The 26,706-nt window shown below is 41.8% G+C and overlaps 1 protein-coding gene across 1 annotated transcript in view; it reads right to left on the bottom strand.

Annotated features, from left to right (window-relative positions):
• The window catches only part of GDAP1 (ganglioside induced differentiation associated protein 1), a 100,704-nt gene that overhangs the window by 46,013 nt on the left and 27,985 nt on the right, over window positions 1-26,706 (bottom strand). Inside the window, exons 4-5 of the mRNA XM_086966995.1 lie at window positions 22,945-23,039; window positions 15,083-15,197 (exon numbers count right to left, since the gene is read on the bottom strand). Of these exons, the coding sequence (XP_086823121.1) occupies window positions 15,083-15,197; window positions 22,945-23,039 (210 nt within the window). The remainder of the gene's footprint in view (window positions 1-15,082; window positions 15,198-22,944; window positions 23,040-26,706) is intronic.

The following is a 26,706-nucleotide window of genomic DNA, read 5'->3' as shown; positions in this document are numbered from 1 at the left end:
TGTGAAATTTTGAGATTCTAAAAATATTTTGCCAAACCCTGATTAACTTATAAAGATTTCATTGCCAAAGATAGGTATAATCAGTGATGAGCTAAATGGTAAGTTGGTTTAAACTCCCCCAGTGGGAAATTGACAGTAGTGGTATTGAATTTCGGTCCAGATGTTAGATTTGTTAGTTTCCTGAAACGCTGGATATGTTTTTGGTAGCAGACTGATGGTTTAATTAGTTGATTTGGCAAATTAATAGGTTTGAATTAATAATTTTAGTTACTAACATATTGTGCTATTGTTAGAAGTGTGGAGAAGTGTGGCTCACTGGTTAGAGCAGGCAGACCCTGAAGCAGAGGTCAGACCCGGGACCAGGGTTCAATTCCCGACGCGGCAGGGTCTTGAGCACAAATGTCCATGGACTCGATAATTCTCGCTTCGGTGCCTGACCTAATCATGGGTTCACACTCTTCAACTCTGGGCATTAAGCTTGCTTAATCTCCACAACGGCCCCCCCGCGGCGGGATGCCTGGCTTTCACCTTGGGGATGCCCTGTAGGGGCTATCTCACAGGGAAAAGCCAGGACGGGTTCCCAAGGCAAGCGCGGAGATACCCCTTCGGGGGTTGATTCTGGCGCTATATAAGAAACATAATAATAATATGTAGTCAAGAAGAAACGGGTATAGAGATGCCTAATATCCGGGGATATTCGTAGCCTAATGGGCAGAGGAATAGTGTGGTACACACTGAGAAGTGCGTTGTCTGCTGGTATGATATTAACCAACGAAAGAGTTTGTTAATATTGCATAGGGAATTCTGAAGTTAGTATAGTGGAGATTTATATGGGTACCTTTAGAAAGCGCAGCTGAAGAAGTCCCAAAAATGTTCACTTAACTGAGAGTGGGGTAACGATGGTCGATATTCTGCTAGTAGCGAAAGAAGTTCTTTGTTTGATTGTATCTATCTCTTTTTTAGTGGAGCAGACAAGGCAGGATTGTTTTATGTTGTTTCTAATCCTATTTTTCCTTTGAAAAAGGTTTGTAATGAATTGCCAAAAGATTTTGTAAAGGGAGGGAGGGTTAGTAGTAGGAGTTATACCAATGTCACAGATCAAAGAGAGCCGCGCTGACATTGTTGTGAGCAGTTACAAAAAGAAGAAATATTACAGCTTCACTGTAATGACGATTTATTCATCACTGAAATGGCAATAAGGAAATCTTCCAGAAATTTGCCTCGATTCAGAATATTCTTAAGGACTTTGTCAGATTCACATTTACAGTGTCAAAATAATGTTTTGCGGGTAATTTGTCTGTAAATACAATATCTTTAAAACTTTTAAAGCACTTGAGTGTCTGAGGTCAGAAATCTAGAGAAGGTACAAGCCCCTTCAGGTGAGAAACGGATGAACTCGTGCGGTCCGTGAAAAGCAGCAGCAGAGTTCAAGTAAGCCTCAAAAGCAAAGCTAGTGTGTCTACTGGGAGGACAACTGGTGGCACCCCGCCTGCACTGAAGTGCGAGGCTTACAATAGGAACACAGGGATCACGAGGAAGCCATACAGGAGTTGGCAACCCTTGCCCATCAAAGATGCCAGCTGGTGACATTTGCCATTTCGCTTCCAATCAAAGACATCTACCCTTGTAATCCTCCATTCCCCACAGAGAATGGGCACCAGTTCAGCGAGGAGCCTGCCCTTGCAGGCCATGCTTTACCTTATTAAAGATGGCTGCTATGTATTCTTCCATCCTGGCAAGTGGGTAACAAAAAAGGAGGACAGGGCCCAATTTCTTAAGTCTATCGCCAATCCACACAGATACATCGACTGAGTAACGCTTTGCCTGTGGAGTGCTCATGTTTTAAAATTAATCTTCTGCCCTGCACCAAGCGGAAGAATGACTCCAATCAGAATGAAAGCCTTTATCTCCAATAAATGGATATGATGTCTTCCAGCGACCACAAGCCGTAAACTCGTAAACAACCCATAACAGAGGATGGAGAAGTGAGTCTGAAATCTAGACTGGACACCAATAATGAGGTTGTCTTTGTTGTGACACCACTCCACAGCTGCTTTCCCTGCATCCAAGACTGTGCTTTGGGAGCAGCTTCCTGGGGCCAATGGCATTGAAATGTTGAGATGAGCAACATGTGACACAATTCAAACATTCAATAGGAACTGAACAAAAAAGACCAGTACCCACAATGCTATTAGGAACCATGAGACGTCTGCAGTAGAAAGACAATTCATATGTAGGTGTGTAAGGATCTCAGGGGAAGGAGGCCACTTCCATTGCTGCGTCGTCAAAGATCACAGCTAGGGTGCAACGCTGCGTATGTCCTGTGTAATGTAACGAGAAGAGGAGGCACTACTGGTTTACATTAAAGCACCTTATAATACCTAGATATGGAAAGATGTGCAGCTCTGGTTGGGACGGCCACATTAACTTCGCAGAGCCCCAAAAAAAACCTTATATTGATATTTGTCCAAATGTGCCATAGACGTGAGGTGCTACCACTGAGGCTGCCAGATGGGGACATGAACATTGGCACTTCATGGCCAGGGTGCAGAGTCAGATCTCATTTGAAGCTGTGTAGAATGTGGGAGAGAGATACCTCCTCGAATCACTAGCAAAGGCATAGATGCATGTGCAGAAGGGCAATGATTTTCCTGTGTTCTTGTTGTCTAGATACAAGTGGAATTGATAAACTAATTATTGTCATTTGTGTGAAAAGGTTTTCTTTACCCTTGTTGCTAGAAGTGCCTGAAACTACTATAGAAGTGTTACAAAATAAATTATTAGTAGGGGTGGATGGTAATTCACCACAAGTAATAATGTCACTAATCCAATAAGGGGAACCAGGAAATTGGCACTATTAAATTATAAAGTTTGAATTAAGTATTAGCGACAAAAAGATCAAAGCATCAACTGCAGACACTTGGTCATGCTAGACTGGATGCAAGTGAAAAGTTAAGGCCTAAATTTACCTGACCTAGAAATGGAAGTCAAAAATCCTCAGTGGGGCAAGGCAACAGAGATTGGCTGAGATAGAATCCATGACGCCGGATAGCCGACAGACGAAGTACTGGTAAAGCTGTAGACTTTTGGTGGGAAAGCTCAGTGTGGTAGAAATTCGAAATGTATGCCCTAGGAAGGTCCCTTGCCAGACGGATACTTTTCACACCTTTGCACGTTGAAGATTTCTACTTTTTATAACCTCGGATTCCTCTAGTGGGGCAAGGCTGTAATCTGTAGTCAAAAAGGGCTCCACAAGGCCAGATACTTCTCCACAACTTCCCGCTCAAACGGATTTGCTGGTGTAGAAAAGCTTTAGGTGGAAGCAACCCGAACCATTGGTCCAGCGGCAATGCACCTTCATAGAATTGAGTTTCTGTCAGTTCTCCAAGTAAAAATCTTTCTAAACGTTTTCTAGTTCCATTTTTGAGGGTTAGGCAGGAGGAGTTCATTTTTACACATATCAAAATGCCCCAGGACCTTAGGGACCCCACTCAGAGGTCAGGACTCTCTCCAGGAGAGGCCATCAGCAAGGTTTAGGGCAGGTCCAGTTGCATCTGGTCAGCTGGGCTCTTCAGGAAAGTGGGTTTCTTGCAGATTTTGTGCCCCTGTATCTTATTTATTTATTTATTTATAACAACATTTGTAGAGCGCGAACGAAGGCCCTAGGGCATCTCGGCGCTGATAACTGAAATGTTTAGCCCACAAGGGGTGCTGAGGTAAAGAGTAAGGATCATAAGTTAAAAAGCCAGGTTTTCAGATTTTTTCGGAAAGACCAGAGGGAAGTGCTGGTCTTGATAGAGAGAGGGAGAGTGTTCCATAGCTTCGGTGCCGCTACAAGAAACCGTCTGTCACCCCAGTGGACCGGAGGTCAGCCAATTGACCATTGGAGTCTCAGTCGTGGGAACTAGTGGGAGCAGGACCAGCCTTTGGAAGTCTCTTGCCAGGTCACAACATAAGGTACAGTCCTTCTTCTGTCTTCCGAAGAGGGTGCTGGGAGTGCCACATTTATGACCAGTGCCAGCCTGTGGGTTGGGGAAACTCCTTGCCACTCCGTAAACAATTTGGTAAAAATTCCCATGGGTGGCCCCACCCACTTTGTAGCACTTCCTGTGTGTTTTACTGTAAACTATCTAACAGTGCCCTTCGAGACCTAAAACCATGATGGCAGAAACTTTTTTCTCGACATCCAACCATAAATGTGGCTATGATACTAGTCACACTCTGTCTTTAGGTCTTTTGGTCACTCAAAACCAATTCTTGGAGTAGCCTCTCTCCCACTGGGTTAATGCCTGGCTGCCCAGCAGCACAATGGAGAGGACAGGCCTAGATGTGAACTACATCTGCTTGCAACAGAGGGGTATACAACGTTTACAACGGAATTTTTACAACGCACTACCATTAGAACGCAGGCATTACCACGCATACCATTACAACGCATTGCGCTGGGGGGCGCGCTAGGATAGGGAATAAGTATAATTTTATATCCAACACCTTCCCTAGTGTCCACGGGGACTGGAGTTGGAATATAAAATTATACTTACCACTATCCAGCACCTCTAAGCGCTATGCGTTGTAACGGTATTCGTTGTAAATACCGCGTTGTAAAGGTATGCGTGGTAACAGTATGCGTTGTCACGTCATACATGCAACAGAGGTGGCACCCTTTGCACTTAATTAAGTTCATAGGTGCAGCCCAGAGGGCCATCCTGTCAGTGGAAAGACATCTCCCCACACCCAAGCACGTTGTCCAATGTCTGGTGGCAATACATAGAGGAGAGCCAATAACAGCAGGTGACAGTGAAAACTGGCAGAAAGGCACATTTGGCTTAGGAAGGAAAACCCCAGCTTTCTAAAAGTCCTTGAATCAGTTTTCTAGCTATTACCAAACTAAAGTTATGAATTATAAGGTGCTTTAATGTAAACCAGTGTTTTTCAATGGGAGAACCAGCCTTCCCGCAGTGAAACACGATTTTGTGGGTTTTTGATTGCCAATACATGACATAGCTTTTAAATACCATGCATTCTGCCCTGTAGGGCCTATTTGAGGGGAGAATTATAAGTATTAAAAAAAGGTTTAGGTTTATTTTGCCAGGCAGAATTAGCTGTTTTAAAACTGCACAACTAGGCTGCAGAGGCAGGCCTGGAGACATGTTTTGTAGTTTCACTAGTGGTGGCACAACATCTGCTGCAGTCCACTAGTGGTATTTAACTTACAGACACTGAGTGCATATAGCCCATTTCCACATGCTTTAGGGGTCAGAGTAGTTGCACAGAGTCCTAGGTTAGCAGTGTCCCCTTGCGCAGAGCAAAAACGAACAGCAGCATCAGCCCAGCAAAATTAGGGTGATTATACAAAGAGAGGAGTATTCCTTAAGGAGTAACTGAGGAAATGTATGTATGTAAAGAGGTAAGGAACATGAGACCGAATACAGGGGTGTTTTGAATCCATGTTCAATGACTAATATCATCCGAGTGCCCACAGGAAATGGATTACTTCTAATCAGTGAGAGGAGGGAGTAAGATCTGTGTCTTTTACTCATTATCATTATATAATCAGAAGTGGAAATTAACTATCACAGCATATATATTTATTTATCTGCCTACCAGAAGGTGTATTTGACTTATGTAGGAATTGATAAACTCAAAATTCCATAGTGCATCCCCATGACCGAGTGCCACAATTTTTAATTGTTATATTAACTTGTCGAAATGTTGGGTGAAATTCACTATGCTCTAAAATGACAAATTCGAGATTGTTCCTGAACCTCATTAGCAATAGACACATTGAACCATGCTTATTTTACGGTTAACTCAATAGATGCAATTATTCGTGCAACCATGAACATTTGATCACATGAAGATGTCAACATAACAATGGCACCTGTTTCCAAATCTGCTGCTCATCTGAATATTGCCTTAGGATATAAGATGCTTTCACCTGAATTCTCCCAATCCTTCAAACATTATACATTTGATGCCCAGAATACTTGATCCACATTGATTTATCCCAAGAGAAGCAATACCTTTGGAAATATGTTTTTTTCCAGAAGAACAATGAACATGGATTACTCATCAGGAGGGTCAAATGTCGCACAGGCAAAATGCATGCCTCAAATTGAGAGGTGCAGACACTACACAGTGTTGTGGAGGATAGGAGCAATATACTTTGTATTTTCTCTAGATAGCATTTTGGACAAATGTGACATCTGTCATCAGGCTACAGGTAATGGAAAACTTGACTACAGTACGGCAATCTTCCAAACATGGCCTAACCAAGCAGATCTGCAGGTTGACACACTGGGCATAGAAATGCTAAAATACCTCGATATCTTCAATTCAGTTAGTGGGGTGAGAGTAACAAGTGTTGGTGCCTCAGGAACAGGAATGAAAGAGACTTCAGGGGCAATTCATAAAACGTAGCTGCACCATAAAGAAAATACTCCTAGGAATGGGTACAGATTTACTACTTTTTGAGTTCATAAACATTCCCTGTGGGGAACAGCGTTTACAACGCAACTTTTACAACGAAGTACCTTTACGACGCAACCATTACAACGCAAGTCATTACAACGACTTGCGCTGGGGGGTGCTCTTGGATAGGGAATAGTTTTAATTTACTATCCAACACCTTCCCTACTATCCACGGGGACTGGAGTTGGAATAGTAAATTAAACTATTCACTATCCAGCGCCCCCCAACGCAAGTCGTTGTAACGACTTGCGTTGTAAAAGTTGCGTCGTAAAGACATGCATTGTAAAAGCATGTGTTGTAACGACGTACATCCTTCCCTGTAGCAGAGAAGGATTCCAGGAGATGTATCCAAGTTTCAGGAGAAACAGCAGGATTCCAGATGAAGGATCCATCTCAGAGGAGTAGCAGGATTCCAGGAGTAAGTAACCAGAAGGCAGAAAAACACAGCTACAGTTGACAGAGCACTCATAGAATGGCACGATCAGGCTCTTTAAATAGTGAAAAATAGGGCAGAACAGGAATTTGTAAAGCAGAAGCAGGAACTGGCATACAGGATGTACAATAGTAAGTATGGCTTGGGAAAAAGACTATTGACAGAGAGCGCATAGTTGGCCATGTTATTTTGGGAAGAATAAAATCTTCCACCTCCTGTCAAGTGGCACAGAGCAAGGCAGCAAGGCGGCCAGATCTAGGAAAATCCTGTAAAAAGCAGCAAGAAAAATTTTAATGAAGTCTGGGAACCAAGCAAAGGGCTGTTTTGGGTTGGTAGAGATTACACTGAAAGAAAGCTTCAGGCATGAGAGGAACAAAAGACTGCATTGTCCGCCTCTACACTGAGAGTGTCAAATTAAAGTATCGTATGAAACAGCTGCTCCACATTTATAAAGCGGGGTCTCTTTAAGATCAGTGTGACAGCGTTTTTGGTCAGAATGCAGAGATGGCCTCGACAGAGATGTCCTTATTGAAGTCCAAAAAGTGGTGACAGAAGAGGAGTTTTATTCCAGCCCATCGTTGGAGCAAACATTTGACCATTTCCAGCATGGGAAAAGGTCAGATCACAGTTTGTGTATACCTACATACTAAGAAGTTTGTAGACTTCACAACCTTACATTGTTCTGCCCATTTTCCAACTCTACAGTGGGAGTTACTACTGCTTTTTTATCCACTGTGGTACTGTAGATATAAACTGTAGTAAATCCTTTTAGTAACCGCCTCTCACGCGATAGAGTCTCCACGGACTACTGTTACGCTTATTGATTTCTCAGTCATCTGGTGATACTTACGTACCCAGCGCCAATGTGATGACCATTAAGACTTGATTTGCCTTGAATTTAAATATCGTGGCCACGGGTTATAGAGTTGTATACCAATATATCATCATATATTTTGAAATCGTTTTTTTGGGGCAATTTATAAGCCCTTGGAATGGATCTCTAAAATATACCCTACAGGTTTTTTAACCAATTTATCCTATACGGTTGGTTTTAATAGCAGTTCAAAGAGTACAGTCTGGACAAGGCAAACTTCCTGGATATCCAATATATGACTTTTGGAATCTAAATTTGAATACAAATTTTTGAATTTGTCCTGGAGCAGGTGAAGAATATTATCTTTTTCACCGAAACTCCACGTTGACACTTGCCTAAACCAATCAAATTCTTCCTGAGCTTGCTGGTTGTTTATAAAACACTCATGATATTATTGTTGTTTATGTATTAGATGATCTGAATTTATGAAATTGTAAATTTGATGTGCTTAATGTAATAATATCATTTTAGTGTGTGAATATGTTGAGTTTTGATTACACAACAGTAATATAACTATTTTGACAGTGAGGAATAAGAACATTGAATTGTGACTTTTTCAGCATTTTTTATGACTTTTAACATGCTTTATTTTATTGATTAGTTGTACAAATAATAAATGAAATAAAGACACTGTCTTTCCTAAATCCAACATGCTTTTTTTGTTTTCTTCATGATATTTGAAAAGTATTGCTTTTTGTTCACCCATTGATGCAGTTTAATTTGTAGTCTTCAAGGGTTGTATTGCCTGTAAACAGAGAGGATCTATTTATATACCCTCTTCTGACTAGGTTACATCCATAAGAAGCCATCCCTCACTCTACATCACGGAGGCAACTTATACATCTTTGTAGAACTTTTTCCAAGAACACATAATTGGTTTTTAATAAAAATTGAATTTCTTCTGTTTCTGGTACACATACCCAGTCCCTTTTTGTTTATAAAGGGTAACTCTCAAAGTGCAGGTCTAACGTGAAAATATTTACTGGGGGGTAGGGGGGAATGCCTGGTAAATACTGACACATGAGAATTTTTGTGTGGTAAGCACCAACATCTGCATATTGTGCCCATCCGTGTGGTAAACAGAGAATATGAGATAATTATCATTCCCAACGCCTCTGTGTCGGATTTTTTCAGGTCAGTAATTATCGCTTATGACATCTGGGCACTGGTAAATGATTCCTAAATAAACATGTACAAGACGAAAAGTTCCCAGGCCTTTCAAATAATGCTTATGAAGATATGATGCAGACAAATTAGGATAGCAGAAGCCACATTTGTTAATGCTCTTGAGTTGCAGCCAAACAGCAAGGTAACACCTGCAGTGGAAATATATATAAATCTGCCCGTCTAGTAAACACTTTCCATACACTCTGAATAGTCACCATTTACCTTCTATGAAAGTGAGAGGAAAACGTGTCAATTGAAAAGGGAAATTTAGGGAAGTTGGAGAAATATCCTGTTTGAGAGGAAAGAAATGTGTTAGTGTGCAATTGTTGCACTTGTATTGCATGATAGCTTCCCAATAAGCATGTGCAAACATTTTGAATAGAGGTGTCCTAGAACTTGACCTAAGCTAAAACAAGTATTTTAATGCTAGAAATAAAACACACCAATTCTCACCTACTTAACCGCATCACTTAATAAAAAGAAAAGTGCAATTGGATAATACTTCAAAAAAGCAATATAATTTGACAATAAGTCTAGCAAGGAGACATCTTTTCAAGATATTCAGAACCTAAAGTTTACCCGACCCCAGTGAAAAACAAACAGCTTTTCTCTTGGGCTCAGGAGAGTGTGGGAGTCAAGCAAATTACATCATAAGACCCTTAAAATCTCTATCTTACAGCTGCAATGAATTCATGATGTTTGCAATTATAATTGACTAAATATCACAAAATGCTAAAATACTAGCAGAACAGTAGTGTCCAGGAGGTGCAGTGGAATAGGTCCAGTGAATCACTGCGTGCGATGATATAGGATGATAAGGAGGGAAATCAAGTGGCAGAAAAGAAGAGAGGATCACCAATTATTTACTAACTGTACAGTTATAAATTGTAAATAATACAATTCCATTCATCAAGAATATTAAGTAAATAAAGAAATAAAGGACTTTCCCATCCTTGCTAAAGTACATCTGTAAATAGGAATATACACATTCAAAGTTACTTTGTTATCCCCTAGCTGCATGCCATTTAAAAGCTATTATCCACCATACCAGAAACATCCCACACCCTACTCACCTTTAGCGCACCACACAACCACAATTTACATGTGACTTTCACTACTGTCAAACTGGTCATATCGACCACATGAGAAAACTTCGGATTCTATATACGGTTAACAGCCATACATGTCACTCCAACCACGTCTACACTGATCACCCCAACTGAAGAGGGAAGGAAGATTGAGACAACATTGACAGTGACATGCTGAAAGTTTCAGTGGAAGCGCCAGCAAAAAATATGATGATGGGATTCCTAGTACATTCAGGCAAAAAAAAGTGTCTTAAATTCCTCCAGGGAACAAAAAATGTGGTTACACTTCCTGGAGTGGGAGAGAGAAGTGGAACAACCCATGTAAGGCAGAAAAGCAAGTGTTGCTTTGAAAGATGGTGTGAAAAGGGGAAGTGATAGTTCTTGCATGGGAAGAGAAGGAAGTAATAGGCCCTGTAATGGGGCAGATTGGGATGGTATCCCACATACAAAAGAGTAAATGGAATGGAAGTCTCTTTGTGGGAAGAAAAAAGATAATGCATTAATATAGCAATATTACTGTATCTAGTTTTTTGTGAATAAGACTTTTTTTAAATTATAACTCAATTTAGCAGTACTAAAGGTATTGATCTCAGAACAGTGATGCCAATGTCAGGGGCACGTGGAGTGAGAGCACCTTAACCAAGATTTGCTCGGTGGATCAACTTGCTCCACCCATTCCTCCCATCGGGCGATACGTCTCCAACACTATACATGTGTTGTGATTCTTTTTAATAAAAAAATTACATATATATATATATATTTAAAGCTCCAAAGTGCACCGGCAGTCCCAAGGCACTCAATAGCGGGTGCAAGCTCCGCGCCGATACTCGCGGTAAATATTAAAGCTCAAAAATCATTTCTTTCAGGAAATGTGAAGCGCACTCCAGGGGTAAAGCGGCAAGGTTTTATTTTTCAGCCCACAAACAACTTGTGCAACAGATGCGTTTCGGACACCAAGTCCTTCGTCAGTGTTTACACCTTCAACCGTCTGGCAGCAACATTTAAGGTTTGCCAACGAACTGAAAAACGGACAATACTTTACAGTGCATGAAAATGCAGCGGTCATTTCAGAGTGGGTTAAATAACACAATAGACATTTAAAGTATATACATATCAAAGAAAATGTCATAAAGGCAACTATGGTATATATAGTTAGGACCTAACTACTATAGGAAATCCGCAACATTCTATTGGGAATAACTTTGGCGCCGGCTGAGGAATTTGCGTGTAATTTTCCAAAATTTTGGCCAACTCTGCTCCGCTCCACCTGAAAGTTTCGGGGGGATTTGTGAAGTGGGGGATGATAAAAAAGGGGGGTCCCAAAACATGTTTTCCCCATGTTAATTTCCATAGGTCCATAGGACGTTCTGACACGGCTACAGCCCGAACCGCTGAACGGAATTACGCCAAACTTTGCAAAATTGTAGGGACTGGTACGCAGATGTGCCTTTGCTATATTTGGTGAAAATTGCTCCAGTGGTTTTTTCGAAAATTAACTTCAAAAACACATATATATCAGGGCGGAGCCTAACCACACATCTCATCGTGAGATACGATTGGCTGTCAGCACTAAAACCAAGAAGTGTTGGCAGCCATCTTGGGACCAATATACATGATAGCACCTCATTAAAAAAGCATTGTAGTTAATAGATGGTTTTAGGACGTTAGTTACATTATAAATCATTTGTTGATGGTACCATACTCATTTTCGGAATTGTGGTGTGTTCTAAGGTGATTTTACCATGTGAAAAAGCCTTCTGCTGGGATATCATGAATCATGTTTGAAAGAAAACTATTATCTCATGCTGTTCCCACAGTGGTTTGGAAGGGGATCTAAGCTAAACTGAAAGCATATTTTCTGTAAATTCACATTATCTTTCTCACTCATGTGAGAATGAAGTCAGACATTCTCAGTAAAATATGTACATCCAACAAGGACAGAGACTGTCAGTTGATTCCTTTGTGTTCTGCTGCAGCCTACTGATTGGAATAAAGTGGTAACTCCTAAAACATTTAATTTAAAAAGGAACAAAATGAGGGGGTATATTTTGACATGCAGTCTCCCAAGATGGCCACCAGAGACAAAAGAGCCCAAATGTAGTCCAAATATCACCCAGATGTAACCCAAGTATAGCCCAATGACAGAATGTCCAGAGTGTTCTAAAGAACAACTAGAGCGCTAACAGTCTTACTTATTACAAAGGTATGGCACACCAGAAGTCATCTTGATTGGAATGAAGTGGTAAGTCTGAAAACATTTAATTTAAAAAGGAACAAAATGAGGGGGTTCATTTTGCCATAGAAAGTATGATTAGTGTTTCAGAAAGAAAAATTAGGGCACATTTTGAGTGACTTCTCAAATCCTCTTTTATTTCATTAAAAAAATTCTGACATGCAGACTGAAACATGCACTTTGAATACCAGCAGCAGACTTCCCTGGTGAGCAGTAGCTTTACTACAGTGATCTAATGAGCAACTAGAGTGCTACCATTCAGAATTTATGGCAAATGTGTGACACATCTGAATGCCTTCTTGATGGAACCAAAGTAAACAAGCATTGAAAATGCAATAGATCTCGCCCTCGTTTAGGTTAAAGCCATTCTGTTTGTAATGAGGTGACTTTTTAGCTTTGCTTTTATTAGTGTTTTTAAAACTTTCATGTAAATAACATGCATATGTATGCATATATGTATATGTATGCATGCATTTATATTTGTATTTGTATAGATATTCAGATTATATATGTTTATGTATGTATATATATACACATACATATATATAAATGCATATGCATATATATGCATATATATATATATATATGTATATGTGTGCGTGTAGAGAGAGGTAGAGAGGTAGAGGTAGAGAGGTAGAGGTAGAGAGGTAGAGACTAGTAGAGAGATAAGTAGAGAGAGGTAGAGAGGTAGAGAGTAGAGAGTGAGTAATAGAGTTGAGAGTAAGTAGTAGAGAGTGGTAGAGAGCAGTAGAGAGAGTAGCAGAGAGTGAGTAGTAGAGAGTAGTAGAGTGAATAGTAGAGTGAGTAGTAGAGAGTAGTAGAGAGTGAGTAGTAGAGAGTAGTAGAGAGTAAGTAGTAGAGTAGTAGAGAGCAGTAGAGAGTGAGTAGTAGAGAGTAGTAAAGAGTGAGTAGTAGAGAGTAGTAGAGAGTGAGTAGTAGAGAGTGAGTAGCAGAGAGAGAGAATAGTAGAGAGTGAGTAGTAGAGAGTATTAGAGAGAGAGTAGTAGAGAGTGAGTAGTAGAGAGTAGTAGAGAGTGAGTAGTAGAGAGAGTAGTAGATAGTGAGTAGTAGAGAGTAGTAGAGAGAAAGTAGTAGAGAGTGAGTAGCAGAGAGTAGTAGAGAGTGAGAAGTAGAGAGTGAGTAGTAGAGAGTAGTAGAGAGTGAGTAGTAAAGAGTGAGTAGTAGAGAGAGTAGTAGAGAGTGAGTAGTAGAGAGTAGAGAGTAGTAGAGAGTAGTAGATAGTGAGTAGTAGGGAGTGAGTAATAGAGAGAGAGTAGTAGAGTAGTAGAGAATGAGTAGTAGAGAGTGAGCATCAGAGAGTAGTGGAGTAGTAGAGAGTAAGTAGTAGAGAGTAGTGGATAATATTCCAAAGTTTGGCACAGCACCACTTGCACAATAGGTCCAATCAAATCATATCACTTAGAGTCCTTATTGAAGCGCTGAATCTTGGTGTATATTCAAATGCTTTTATTTTCCTTAAGTTTATGTACCACAGCCAGCCGACGCGTTTCGTTCTGTACAACAGAACTTTTTCAGGGGGTTCTTATTTCCTTCAAGTTATGTTGGTATCCTGTTGTCATATAACTAGATATTTCTTCCAAATGTTAGACAAGACGTTAGTACATTCTTATTCAATGTGACTAGGTATCAATTTTACCCACACAATTCCGGCAGACTTGAGTAATTTATAGCATCCTCAAAGTCAGTCTTTCAAAAATTCCAAAGTATAGGACATGATAATCCAAATCCAAATGTTTCTCAAGAAAAGTATTTTTCAATCGTTCGGAATATCGGCGTTTGGGCAGATATGACCCAGGGACCCCCAGTATGCAAGGGGAATTAGTCCCCCCTCTGCAAACGCGCCAGTGGCCTGCGTTGCAGAGAGGTGTAAAAAGGGGCATAGCCTCATTACACCTCTGTAATGTATACCACTGGCGCATACTGGAGGTTCCAGGTGGGCTAGTGGGCCCCCAGGGACCCCCAGTGTGCAACGGGAATTAGTTCCCCCTCTGCAAATGCGCCAGGGGGCTGCATTGCAGAGAGGTGTAACAAGGGGCATAGCCTCATTACACCTCTGCAATGCAGCCCCCTGTCGCATACTGGAGGTTCCAGGTGGGCTAGTTGGCCCCCAGGGGCCCCCAGTATGCAAGTGGAATTAGTTCCCCCTCTTCAAACATGCACGGGGGCTGCGTTGCAGGGAGGTGTAAAAAGGGGCGTGGCTTCATTACACCTCTCTGCAATGCAGTCCCCTGGCACATACTGGAGATTCCTGTTGGGCTTTCAGGTCTTATATAGTTAGGAATTAGCATTAAAAAAAACTTTGAAATTCAATGAAAAAAACATAGGTTTCAGGCCTTATATAGTTAGGAATTAGCATTTAAAAAACCTTGCAGATTCACTGAAAAAAACATAGGTTTCAGGCCTTATATAGTTAGGAATTAGCATTTAAAAAACCTTTGAAATTCACTGAAAAAACCATAGGTTACAGGCCTTATATAGTTAGGAATTAGCATTTAAAAAAACCTTTAAAATTCACTCAAAAAACTATACGTTTTAGGGGTGTTAGAGTTAGCTGGACATTTCACTCATACAAAACCATTGAAGTTGCTCCTATATAGTTAGTTGTACTAACTATATTTCGCGCACCCGCAATCCACTGCTGATGATGTCACATATTACATCATTCATGGCATGGTCAGTGACATCACTGATGACATCTCAAATGACATCACTGATGACATCACTCGTTCGTTCGAACCTTCCTATGCCTGTTCATTTGTACAAATGTTATCTATCATTGGACAATTAGATGATACCTGGTGATTCTTCATTTCTTCTCTGTAATTCTGTCTCGACCTGATCCAGAACCTTTTCCAGCTCATCAAGGATTTTCTTCAGGTATTTGATGTTATCATGTTCCAGCAACTTAGACTGAAAGGACCAAATTAAAAAGCATTAAACCAACTGTTACTCTAAAATATAACAAATCAACACTATTTATTGAGAAGACAAACCAAACGTTTGCTTTTCAAGAACATAAAATTAACTATTCAAATTGTAGGAATGGACGCAACCATGTGTATTTTTAATGAAAAATCCCTGAATTTTTCAGTATTTTTCGAGATATAAAACATATTCCAGAAATTACATTTCCTTGTAGCTCCTTGTGCGCATCTTTGCTGTGTGCACCCAAAACGTCACCAATTAGGAGTACAAAAGGAAGCAAAATAACTCAGAAGCCAATGCACCCCACTTAATGCTCCGGAAAGGGAAACGTCTTGCTTACATAGCACTCCACACCCAGAGTCCATGTCACTGGGCCACTCCATTCTAGAGCATTATGTTTGTGCCCCGTCCTCCTCCTCCTCAAAGTGCAAGCTCACTCGGTATCCAGTCCTCCTCTCTCTATTTTTTTGTGATAATTTGAATCTTTTAAAACAATCATATACCCAACCCCTCTCACCTGCCCTTAAAATTTATCGTGCAAAAGCCCAAAGTGGTGCCCTCTATGGAGCAGAGATTTGGGGATTTATCTCTGTAAACAAATTGACGATTTGCGAAAATAATTTTGTAAGGGCTCTCATCTCGCTACCTGTTACTACGCCGCTCTCCCCACTCTTTTACGACCTTGGGTTAAAGAGAATAGGTGATCTAGCAGCCCTGAGACCACTGCTTTATTGGCTGCGCCTATGGACCACTCCGCAATTATCCGATTACCGTAATTCATTGCGGGAGGTCCTAGTATATATTGCGGCAAAACAACTACCTTGGTTCAGACATATCGCTAAGGGGTGTAAGCTATTGAATCTGACGGTCTTGTGGGAGAACCCAGAAAGGGCCACTAAACATGATATTCTGACCCTCAAATCCACCTACTGGAGCTTAGTAGGGGAAAATATACTAACACTCAAAGAAGCGGAAAGAGGCTAACTTCTTAAATATCAAATCTAGCCCTCTGTTTGAACCCTTTCTTGACCTGATTTCACCCCCCTTTGCCAAGAGTTTGTGCATTAGGTTTAGATATGTGTTAGATCTGGGGGTCTCTAGTTGGCAGAGGTTGTTACCACTGTCCAAATAGGGACCCTTGCTTCTAGTCAGGATAAGGAGGAAACCGTCTAAGATAACCCTTGCTCACCATCTAGGTAGCTTGGCACGAGCAGTCAAGGCTAATAAGAAGGCAATGTGTAAAGTATTTGTACCAACACTCACAGTAACACAGTGAAAACACCACAAACTGACTCCACAACAGTTTAGAAAATGAGCTATTTAATCTAAACTACACAAGACCAAAACAACAAAAATCCAACATACACAGTTCAATAATACGGTTGCAAAAGAGTTCTTAAGGTTGCGATAAAATAATCCACAGTTGCGTGAAAAGTACCTTTTAGTTGCGACAAAGTTCCAAAAGCAGAAGTTGGTGCGGTGGAAAACAAGCGATGCGTTGCTCCTGAGACCTTGGGGAGGCGTTTGCGACAGCCCCGCTGCAGCAGCGGGCGTGTTGCGACGAATCCGGTCTGTATGGGGAGGAAGGCCACTTGTATGGATTCCGGTGCGTAGGTTCCGTAGGAAGTTTGTTCTCGCAAAGGCACGATGCGACGATCTCGTAGGGGCTGCGACAATCTCAGGGGCGATGATGCAATCCAGCGGTTATCCTCTCTCTCGCAGCTCCTCGATGCGATGATCTGAGACGATGTTCGCAGCGGCGTCATGCGGTCCGCAAGCAGGCGGTGCGGCGATCCCTCCCAGCGATTACAGGCTCTGCGATGACACTCGCAGCGATGTTAGTCTTCCCGGTCTGGTGCGTCCCGCAGCGAGCGATGCGATAACTTTTCAGTTGCAAAAGTCTCTCAATCTTAGTTTCCAGCTTCCGAGCACAGGTACAACTTCCAGAGGCCCCACAACTGGCTCAAGCACTCTAGGAAGGACAGAACTCTCTCAGCAGAGTTCAGGGAAGCTGGGGGTGAAGTCCTTTTGTTCCTGGGACTTCAAAAACACGGAGCCAGCTCTTTTCAGGCCCTTGGAGATTCCTTCAAGACAGGGGACACAGCACAACAGTCCTTCCGCTCTCCTTGGCAGCAAAGCAACAGCCGGTCAGTCCAGCAGTGCAACAGCAGGACAGTCTTCCTTCTTCAGATTCAGCTTTCTCCTTTGCAGAGGTTCCTTCTTGATTCCAGGATGATCTAATGTTCTGTTGTCAGGGGTCCTGTACTTATACCCCTAAAAGTATTTGTTCTAATTTGTGCAAGTGGGCCCTGAGCGCGGTCTGAAACAGTTCTGGGTGTTTCTTGAGCACTTTTTTTTCTGGCTTCTCCTTTCCTTTCAGAGTGAGGGGCAGGGTCGTTAGCCACCCAGCAGGAGGTGGAGCCAGCATTGTGGAAGGCAGGCACAGCCCTATTCAGGCCCAGGTGCTATCTCCTTCCACCACTCAAGTTGCAAAGGCAGTTATTCAACCTAGGGCTGACTCAGCCAACCTCCTGGGGAATCCCCAGCCCCTGTCACTCGCAAACCAGACAGTCAATACACAAACCGGCCAAGGCACACAGAAAGGTCAGACAAGAGAACAGCAACTTTCTAAAAGTGCTGTTCTCAAACACAGGATTTAAAAACAACCTTTCCTAAAAGATGTGTTATTACATTCTGAGTTCAGGGATACTAGATTATTATGTTCTATCTTGTTCCTATGGGAAGATATGCTGGTAGCCACTTTAGCCAGCATCCCCCATGTTTACCAATGGAGCAAGATAGCCTTACAATACTGAAAAACTAAAATGGCCGTAATTCACTACCAGAGCATGTCACCTGCATCAGCACATGCTCTACCTTTCACATACACTGCACCCTGCCCAAGGGGGTACCTCGGGCCTTCCATAGGGGTGACCAATGTGCACAGAAAGGGAAGGGTTAGGCCCGTCAGTGGGGACATGGCAGTTCACAGACTGCACACAGGTACTGAGGTGGCAGGCCTGAGACACCATTTTAGAGCTACTCGTGTGGGTGGCACAATCCGTGCTGCAGGCCCACTAGTAGCATTTGACATCACCAGCCCTGGCACACCCAGTGCATTTTACTAGGGACTTCGTGGTGATACAAATATGCCAATCATGTATATCCAATCTCAATAACAATTTACACAGGGAGCACTTACACTCTGGCACTGATCAGCAGTGGCAGAGTGTACAAAGCATCTAAACCAGCAAAAACGAAATCCAGCTCAGGATCAAAAATACAGGAGGTAGAGGCCAAAAAGACAAGGGAAACCACGCCAAAGAGGCCAGGTCTAACAATATGGCAATCTGTTATTGAAATTTCCGGGGAAAGAGGCGACTGGCTTAGCTCCAGATCCTTGCCCGGCTTGGCACGAAGCCAACGAAAAAGAAGAACACCTCCTGTTTTTGGGCACCAAGTACTGGCAGCTGCACAGGAGATAGATTCGACCTTTATGTTTAAATCTGGGTGCTAGGCAGCACCAGACTGCGTTAAGGGTTTTAAAAGTAGATACCTCAGGGGCAATAGTTTTTACTCTCAGTTGCTTTTTATTTTCCTTTTTGTCCGATTCGCCCCCAAAAATTTGCATAGTATTGAAGTAATCTTTTTTAACTTTTTCCTTCCTTATGTTTTACATGTATCTCAAAATATCAAGTCGGTACATGTGGTACAGTACCCTAAATGCTAGGTGGTTGCATAGAATCCCTCTTAGCTGGACTAGGCCGAATGAATTTATGTATCCTCAAATGTTTGTTTTTAATTCGATTTGGGATGTCATTTGTACCTATGCTTGGAATGGTTAATACTATTTTAACTGCGTAGTTATTTATGTTTTTATCTTTGTATACTTTCATGGCTTTTTGTACAAATGACCAAATAAAGTTATATACGATGATGAATCTATGATCCTTCAAAACCATGGTGTGATCACAACATTGTCTTGATAACAAAGATCGACTTTCAGCTGAGCAGTGGAAGGATGAGGCTGCATGCCTAGTTGGGGCAACATAACATAGTATAGCTTGCTCTTTAATCCAGCTCATTAATTAATTAGTCTGATTACTTTTTACTTTAAAATCTTAATCTCTGTCAAACTAGACCATAAAATCACATGTACTACAATGAAAACAAATAAGATAAAAAATGAAATATAAAAGACAATTTTTAAAACCAAACATTCACAATTAAAAAGTTCAAAATCGTGTTAAAATGACAAATATACATCAAGCCTCCATCCCCCCCCCATGGGACAACAATGTTGGTGGGTTAAAAGCTCAATTCTTCAAGTGCTGCACAATAAATTAAGGTTAAAACAACATTGAATTGCGAAGCCTAATTGCTAATTTTAAACAAGCACTGGCATAGCCAATAGGTCTCGCCTTTGGGACCTTATAAGTATTTAGTTATGCTGCACAATATCCTTGGTGCAACAACATTAACTGTTGCATGGCTAAACACTTATAAGGTCCTAAAGGCGAGACCTATTGGCTATGCCAATGCTTGTTTTCTATAGTTTTAGCGAACTCGACCCTAATGTATTGAAGCGCTTTACATTAGCACCAATTATATTACACAAGGGCATATTCATTGTTGGTAGGCGCAGGGACATGAAGTTATTTGCCCAGAATCACAGTATTTTGAGTGGGTGCCGAGACTCGAACCTGCTTCCCCAGCTGAAAAGTCGGCGGCTCTGGCCGTTATGCCACATCCTCTCCCCTCATGGGAGGAATAGAGCTTATACTGACAAAATGACACTTCGTAGCACCGAGAGGCAGCAGGTGTTGAAGGAGGGAACATGACAGGGAACGAGGAGACGGAGAAGCAAGGAATGGACTGTGGAGGTTAGAAGCGGAGGAAAGAAAAAAAGGGAAAGGGAAGAATGGAACAGGACAAAGAAGGAGGGAGAAGAAAGAGAAGGAAGGAACTGTTGACGGGGAAAGGGGTATGTGAGAGTGAAAACGGGAGAATGTGAGACAAAAAGAGAGACCAGGACATGTATAAAGGGAATGGGAGGCACAGGAGAGAGGAAAGGGGGGAATGTTGGAGTCAAGGAGGGAAGACAGAAGGCATGAGGGATCAAGAGAGTCTAGGGAGGAACAGAAGATAGAGCAATGGACGAAAGATGCAAGATAGAATAGGACAGGCAAGGAGGGAACAGAACGGAAAGAGAGAACAGTGGTGGAACAGAGGAACGAGAGAACAAAAGGAATGACCAGTAGAGGAAATAAAGGAGGAGGAAATAGGATAGTCAGGGACTGAGGACAGGGAAGGAATTAACTGGAGTGGGAGAGATGGTGGGAGGGTAGAAGGGAACAGGAGAGGGATTAATGGAACAGATGAGGGGGCTGGGGAACCGGAGAGAAGGAGGGGGATCAGGAAAGAGCGTAGGAGGGAAAAGGATTGGTATGGTCATGACAGATGGGAAGGAATAGGAGACTTAATGGAAGTATGCGTGAAGGAGGGAACATGAAACAGAAAGAGGGAGATAAACAAGGGAACAAGTGAGCGAGGGAGGGCAAAATTATCCAAATCTGGTGTTCAGGTGAATGATTACTTTTCTAGGCATTGCCCATCCTTTAGATGTGGTAACGTGTTTTCATGCTGTCGTGTTTTTATTGCCACCTAACACAGCGAGGAAGGTACGCCTTACATTCAGATACAATCTGCAGTGGAAGAGACCGTTTCCAAAGCTGCATTTGCATGCTGCTTAGTAAAGCAGTCACCGGCTCTTCTACTGAAATATTGCTACAGTTTGGAGATCCAGAAACGGCTCAAATACCTTTGGGTCGAGTTCGAGCATTAAAATAAACGCCAAAAAAAGGTTAAGATGACTCGCCTGCCATGGGGTAATTTGTCAGTTAGGATAGTAATCTAATCTTTGAAGGAGTTGTCATATTTTTAGACAAATGGGGGTGGGGAAGAAGTAGTCGGTATGAGAATTATGAATGAGCGCACTGCCCATGAGGCTTTGATAATGCATGCTATGAGGCTTTGATAACGCATGCTTTCCATTCATTCATTTATGAGTGCGCACAAGTCACATTGCTTGTTTTTGACAGGAAATTCCACGATGTCAACTTATATTCAATTATAAAACATGCCAAGAGTGCCGTGATTTTGAAATCTAATGTTGTATACCCAAACTTTCACAAACTAATTAATCAACGTTACGATACAATTACCAAGGTAATAGTGCAGCTGTGACCAAGACTTTCTGAGGGTAAAGGTGACCTTGATGCCATTCGGATAAAGCATGCTCCATATGCTCCAATATAACCATGTTTGACTGCTCATTTGAATCTTAATTACAATACTGGGCTAAAAAAAACCGACATTAGCAGGGACACTAACTCTCTGGAATTTCTCTGATTATTTACTTTCTATGACGCACACTAAAGTCCCAGAGCATTTTTGACACACATCACTTTGGGGAGCAGCACGGCTGTGATTTCTGCAGAGCATGCCTGTGAAAGTGAGGCTTCAGTGAACTGTTTTAGCACATTTACTTTCTAGTTTATCCAAGGGCACTATTTCTCCGCAGTGTAAACAAAAGGGAACGTGTGAGAAAATTACACTCAAGATGGGGATAGAGCGCAAGTAAAGCCTCCTTTCAAGGAAACAGAAGGAGGGAGATAAACAAGGGAACCAGTGAGCGAGGGAGCACTCAATTGTAAAGGGACAGCCTTTACCTTGCGGGAGCGAGCGGCGCCAGGCGCAATGATTGCTAACATATGGCGCCTGCTCGCTCCGGCAAGGTAATCGTCACACATGCACGAGGGCTCATTGGGGACCGTGCAAAACATGCACAAGTTCCCAATAAAGCCTGGACCAATTCCAAAAGGCCCCCAACATAGCGCTTGTGCGCTGCATAGCGAGACCTAAAAATGGCCCACCTTGAAGCATATTTCCAGTGTCATAAAGACTGCAGATATATCGGAGCTGCTCTGAATTTTTTAATCTGCTCTTTCTGAATAACTGGAATCAGGAAGCCCTTTCTCAAACGTTTATAAAATGTACAAAAGAATATAAAATGCAGCACGGTTTGGCCTGAAAATTCATCACATGGGCAACGGCTAACACTGGTGCGATCCTATTGGCCAAGAGGGAAACATGGGGCCATATTATCAAGAAAGGGCGATACATTATCGCCGCTTTTATCGTCAGGAAACTGCAGCTTAAGCGGCGATAATGGGCTTGATAATATGGCCATGTGAATTCCCATAGAAGCCCAGGTTCTTGTGTTAACCTGGGCTTGTATGGGAATTCACAAGGGCATATTATCAAGCCCATTATCGCCGCTTTAGTGGCAGTTTCCTGCGGATAAAAGCGGCGATAATGTATCGCCCTTTCTTGATATTATGGCCCATAATTTCTATCTAACTGAGCCCAGACGAACTCTGGTGAGTTATGATCTTTCCCAAGGAAGGCTAACCCGTGCTAGACACAGCTCCATCCCAGGACACGTTTGAATCATCCGGTTAATATAATGTTGGTCTTACTATTTGCACTCTAACACTTTTCATGTCTTTACTCATTTGCAAATATCTTTTTAACATTTTCAACTTTTAGAATTCGAGATTGAATGGTTTAAAGTTTCGTTCAGTAGCCAAAAGAAAAACAAGCAATCCCTAACCAATTCCTTTCGTACCACATTTAATATTTGACGGCACACCGGTGTGTGGAAGCTTACTTTAATGCGCTTCTGCTTCGCAATATAGGCATCTTGAAGATCGGGGTTTTCCTGGGCAAGTTTTTTTAGTTCTGTTTCTGTGTTTCCGATTTGGCCTATCGAACAATAATAAAACAGAGAACAAAATAAATCATTTAAAAGTAATGGTGACATCAGATATTAAAATTGTGTGATACTTAATTCCGTAAAAGGAGTAGATTTACAAAAGAAAAGAAACTACAGCACTACAACCAGATGTTGAGATTTTTAACATTTCCAAATGCACAAATAAACCACGGATTTTGCGTACTGTAGAGAGACTCCGGTGTGCACATCTGCAAATGTACGTTCAGACGTGAGTCCCTTGCTCACTTTGCCACTGGATTCAAGCAAGCTGGGCTGAAGACGGCTGGAATGCCAGAAACCGGTCCTCGGAAGCTTGTTTCCGGTCCAGGGAAGACATGGCTTGGCAGTTCGGGCTGGACTGTTCCCATGAGGCACAGGGTCATACTGATTTGCATTTAGCCATGTCTGAACTGGGGTGACAGAGTGGGCTAAAGAACAGTGGTGGATTAAACCCAGATCTTTTGACTGGGTGTGAGTGTTTGATTGATTCAGATGCTCCGTCCATCACCACCCCTTTTTGTACCGCATCTGCAAATGTAAGCACACTTGTGCCTCAAGTGAAGCTTGTGAAAACAGAATACCTCAGCAGCTGACAAGATAGAGACACGGTGGTCCACTCGGTATTTTAAATGGTGAGGTGTTCTTCCAATACTGTAAATAGCTTTATTTTCGATATAATTAATATCATAAAAAGCAATATATTTACATTAGAACAATAAAAACTACATTGGTATAAGCATATACTTTAAGTAACAATTTACATAAAATCCAATAATATAGTCTAAAATACTCTCAAGCGAGGTGGGAAAGTCTGTTGAATCTAATATACCAAGCCCAGCCTAAAAATTTAGCCATTCCACTAGCAAACAATGGCCGGGGTCCGTTTTTAAGATTCTTAGGGCCTCCTTGTGAGATCTAGTTCTGAGTTCTCTGCACAGTGGCTTCAGCCATCTTCTACGAGGTACTGCATAGGCCGGGCATTCAAACAATAAATTTGGGACTGACTCTAATCTCTCCACACAACAGGGACAAAAAGGGGTTGTCTGTACCTGGACCTTCCAGCTAGTAGTCATAGTTCCTACTGGAAGAACCCCTACCCTAAATTTAAAGTAAAGGGCCCTATCCCACGTGGCTCGGATAAAATCCAGATAAGGCTCACAGAAATGCACCTCCTTTACCAGGAGAAATTCAGCCGTTGACCTACACAAATTGACATTACTCTTTCTGCCCTCAATCACCCATGCCCAATATAGCTGTTTCAAGATTGACTTGGGCGGGGCAGATCTAGTGATCCAGGCGTCCTCGAGGCCCATATCTATTAGAAGGCGCTTAACTTCCCTTAGCCACTGAATCTTAGCCCAGCCAGGCATTAGGAGGATCTCTTTTAGCCCCTCTGCGTAGCTGGACAGTTCAGGAACTCTCCAGATACGAGCCCATAAAAGGAGTGGGTGCAACCTCGCCTGGTCACTGATCGGTCGAGTACCCATATCAAGAAGAAGAGGAAGGGTTGGGGTGCTGTAAGGGAGAGCCATTAAATCTTTGTGGAATTTATTTTCGGAACGGGTCAACTGGTCCACGTTCTGCACACCCCATAATTCTGCCCCGTAAAGAGCTGAACTGACACCTCGTGCCCTATAGATATCAAGAACCGGTGCAATTGGTTTGAGAGAGGAGCCCCGATGTTCCTTAAGAAGGGCCCCCGTCACCCTCTTATGTGACAACAGCATCTTGTGGTGGTGGGGTTTTCAACTCATAGAGTCACAGAGACGGATGCCAAGATAATCAAACTCTCTGACCCTCTCGAGTTGGACTAAATCAAGGGTAGGTGGTTTGACTGATTTCTTCGGGGGGTTTAGGACCAAAAACTTCGTCTTCCCTGTGTTAATGACTAGTCCCCTTCTTCCAATACTAACTAATAAAACTTTATGTTACATTGCCACTGATATAAACTGTGTCTTAACACCTGAAAAACAATAAAATCAAAGAACGCACTACAAGTCCCTCTTTATAACCCTGGCCCTGCGCTTCCCTCTTACATATCCAATGCCACTTACTAGTTTAGATTTGAGGGCCTAATGTACTGTTCTCATTTGCAAACCAGGGATGCGCAGTTTGCACACTGACTGGTTTGTGCATGAGAATGCAATGTGTGATAAAAACCTATGTAATGGTAGGGTGCATCACAAATTGTCCATAGCTTTTTTGTCTGTTGTACTTTTGGATATGTTTGCAAAACTTTCCCTGTCTTTTGAAAACCTTGCCCCACATTTGAGTGTATGAATCTTATTTGGTTACCTGTGATATGCCTGTCTTTTTGAATGAATGTTTGAATGCATGTCTACTACTTTTATGTTTTATTTGTGCATTGGAAAAAGTATTTTTTGTACTATGTATTGAACCTTGAAATATATCAGAAAATGTTTCTAATAAAAAGCTATTGAGTAGCAAATACCCTTTCTCGAATTCCTTTTCCTGTTTAGGATGTACATTGCTTGACCATAAATTGTTCTTATCAGTACTGGTATCTCTGTTTTGTTAGTTCATTTTCCGGCTCAGCCCTACTGATTAGAGCCAGCCCCCATTAGCTTTTTCGTTTTAAACCCATCAATGGCACAAAAGGCACTTTCATTCAGATGCCAGGCCTATTGGCATTGCCAATTCTTGTTCTGACTTGCAAAAAAGGTTTCAATAACATGTAAAAACATGTAAAAATGTGCTTAGTGGTCGCATAACCTGTGTTTTTCCAAGCTGCACACTGTGCAGCGTCAAAACACCTTTATACTGGAGGCCATTCGCTGATTGGCTGCAATATTAGCGGCACAGCATGATTAAAGAAGTATTTTATCGAGAAGAGCATAATGAACTAAGAGTATTCAATTTGGCACTAAAGGATCACAACTTCCTATCTCTTTTAACTAGTCTTATGCTATTTCTAATTTTTTTTAAGGTAACCACTGTAAACTGGCAGCATGGTGTGTTTCTTGAAGACAATGGAAGCTACATTTTCTTTGATGAAGTATTTCTACTCCACTGTGTGTAAGATGCAGCATACAAACTAACTGAACATGATGGTCCTGACAATTTCTGGTGGGTTCATTGTCTCTAAACGTACATACACTTTAGGATTATGACATGCTGCTTTTGCAGTAAATGTTTTCACAGCACATCTCTGATCCATTTCTGTAGACTCTACTCTGCCCAGAAGAACTGATCCTGCGGTAAAAGAATACAAGGATCGAGCGCTCCAAGATGAGGTGTAAAATAGAAAGTACCTTGATAATTAATGAACAGTGAGCAAAGAGTATCATGTTGTCACTGTTGAAAACAGCAAAATTAACTTTGCAAATATTGACTCTACCTGATGGCATGATATGAACAGCACAATTATAGAAATTAAAGCATCAAGACACATGCAGTCATGGGTTTCAATGGCGTATTCACCAACAAGACAAAGACGGCACTCAGATTGAATGGAGAAAGTGGTTCATCACAAGAGTAAAACATAAAAAAGCAGCCTATTTACCAATATTTTGAATAAAGAAAATACACTACTATCTCTTTTATGTAAGGTTCCATTTAAAATAAATATTCTGTGCAAGATTTCACCCTCAAATGTATCTGAAACATCTGGTTGAAGGAGCAAGGTCTTACTTCTTG

The sequence above is a fragment of the Lissotriton vulgaris genome, chromosome 4_1 (genome assembly GCF_964263255.1).
Source record: "Lissotriton vulgaris chromosome 4_1, aLisVul1.2, whole genome shotgun sequence".
Classification (NCBI taxonomy): domain Eukaryota; kingdom Metazoa; phylum Chordata; class Amphibia; order Caudata; family Salamandridae; genus Lissotriton; species Lissotriton vulgaris.
This window is presented reverse-complemented; position numbering and strand designations above follow the sequence as displayed.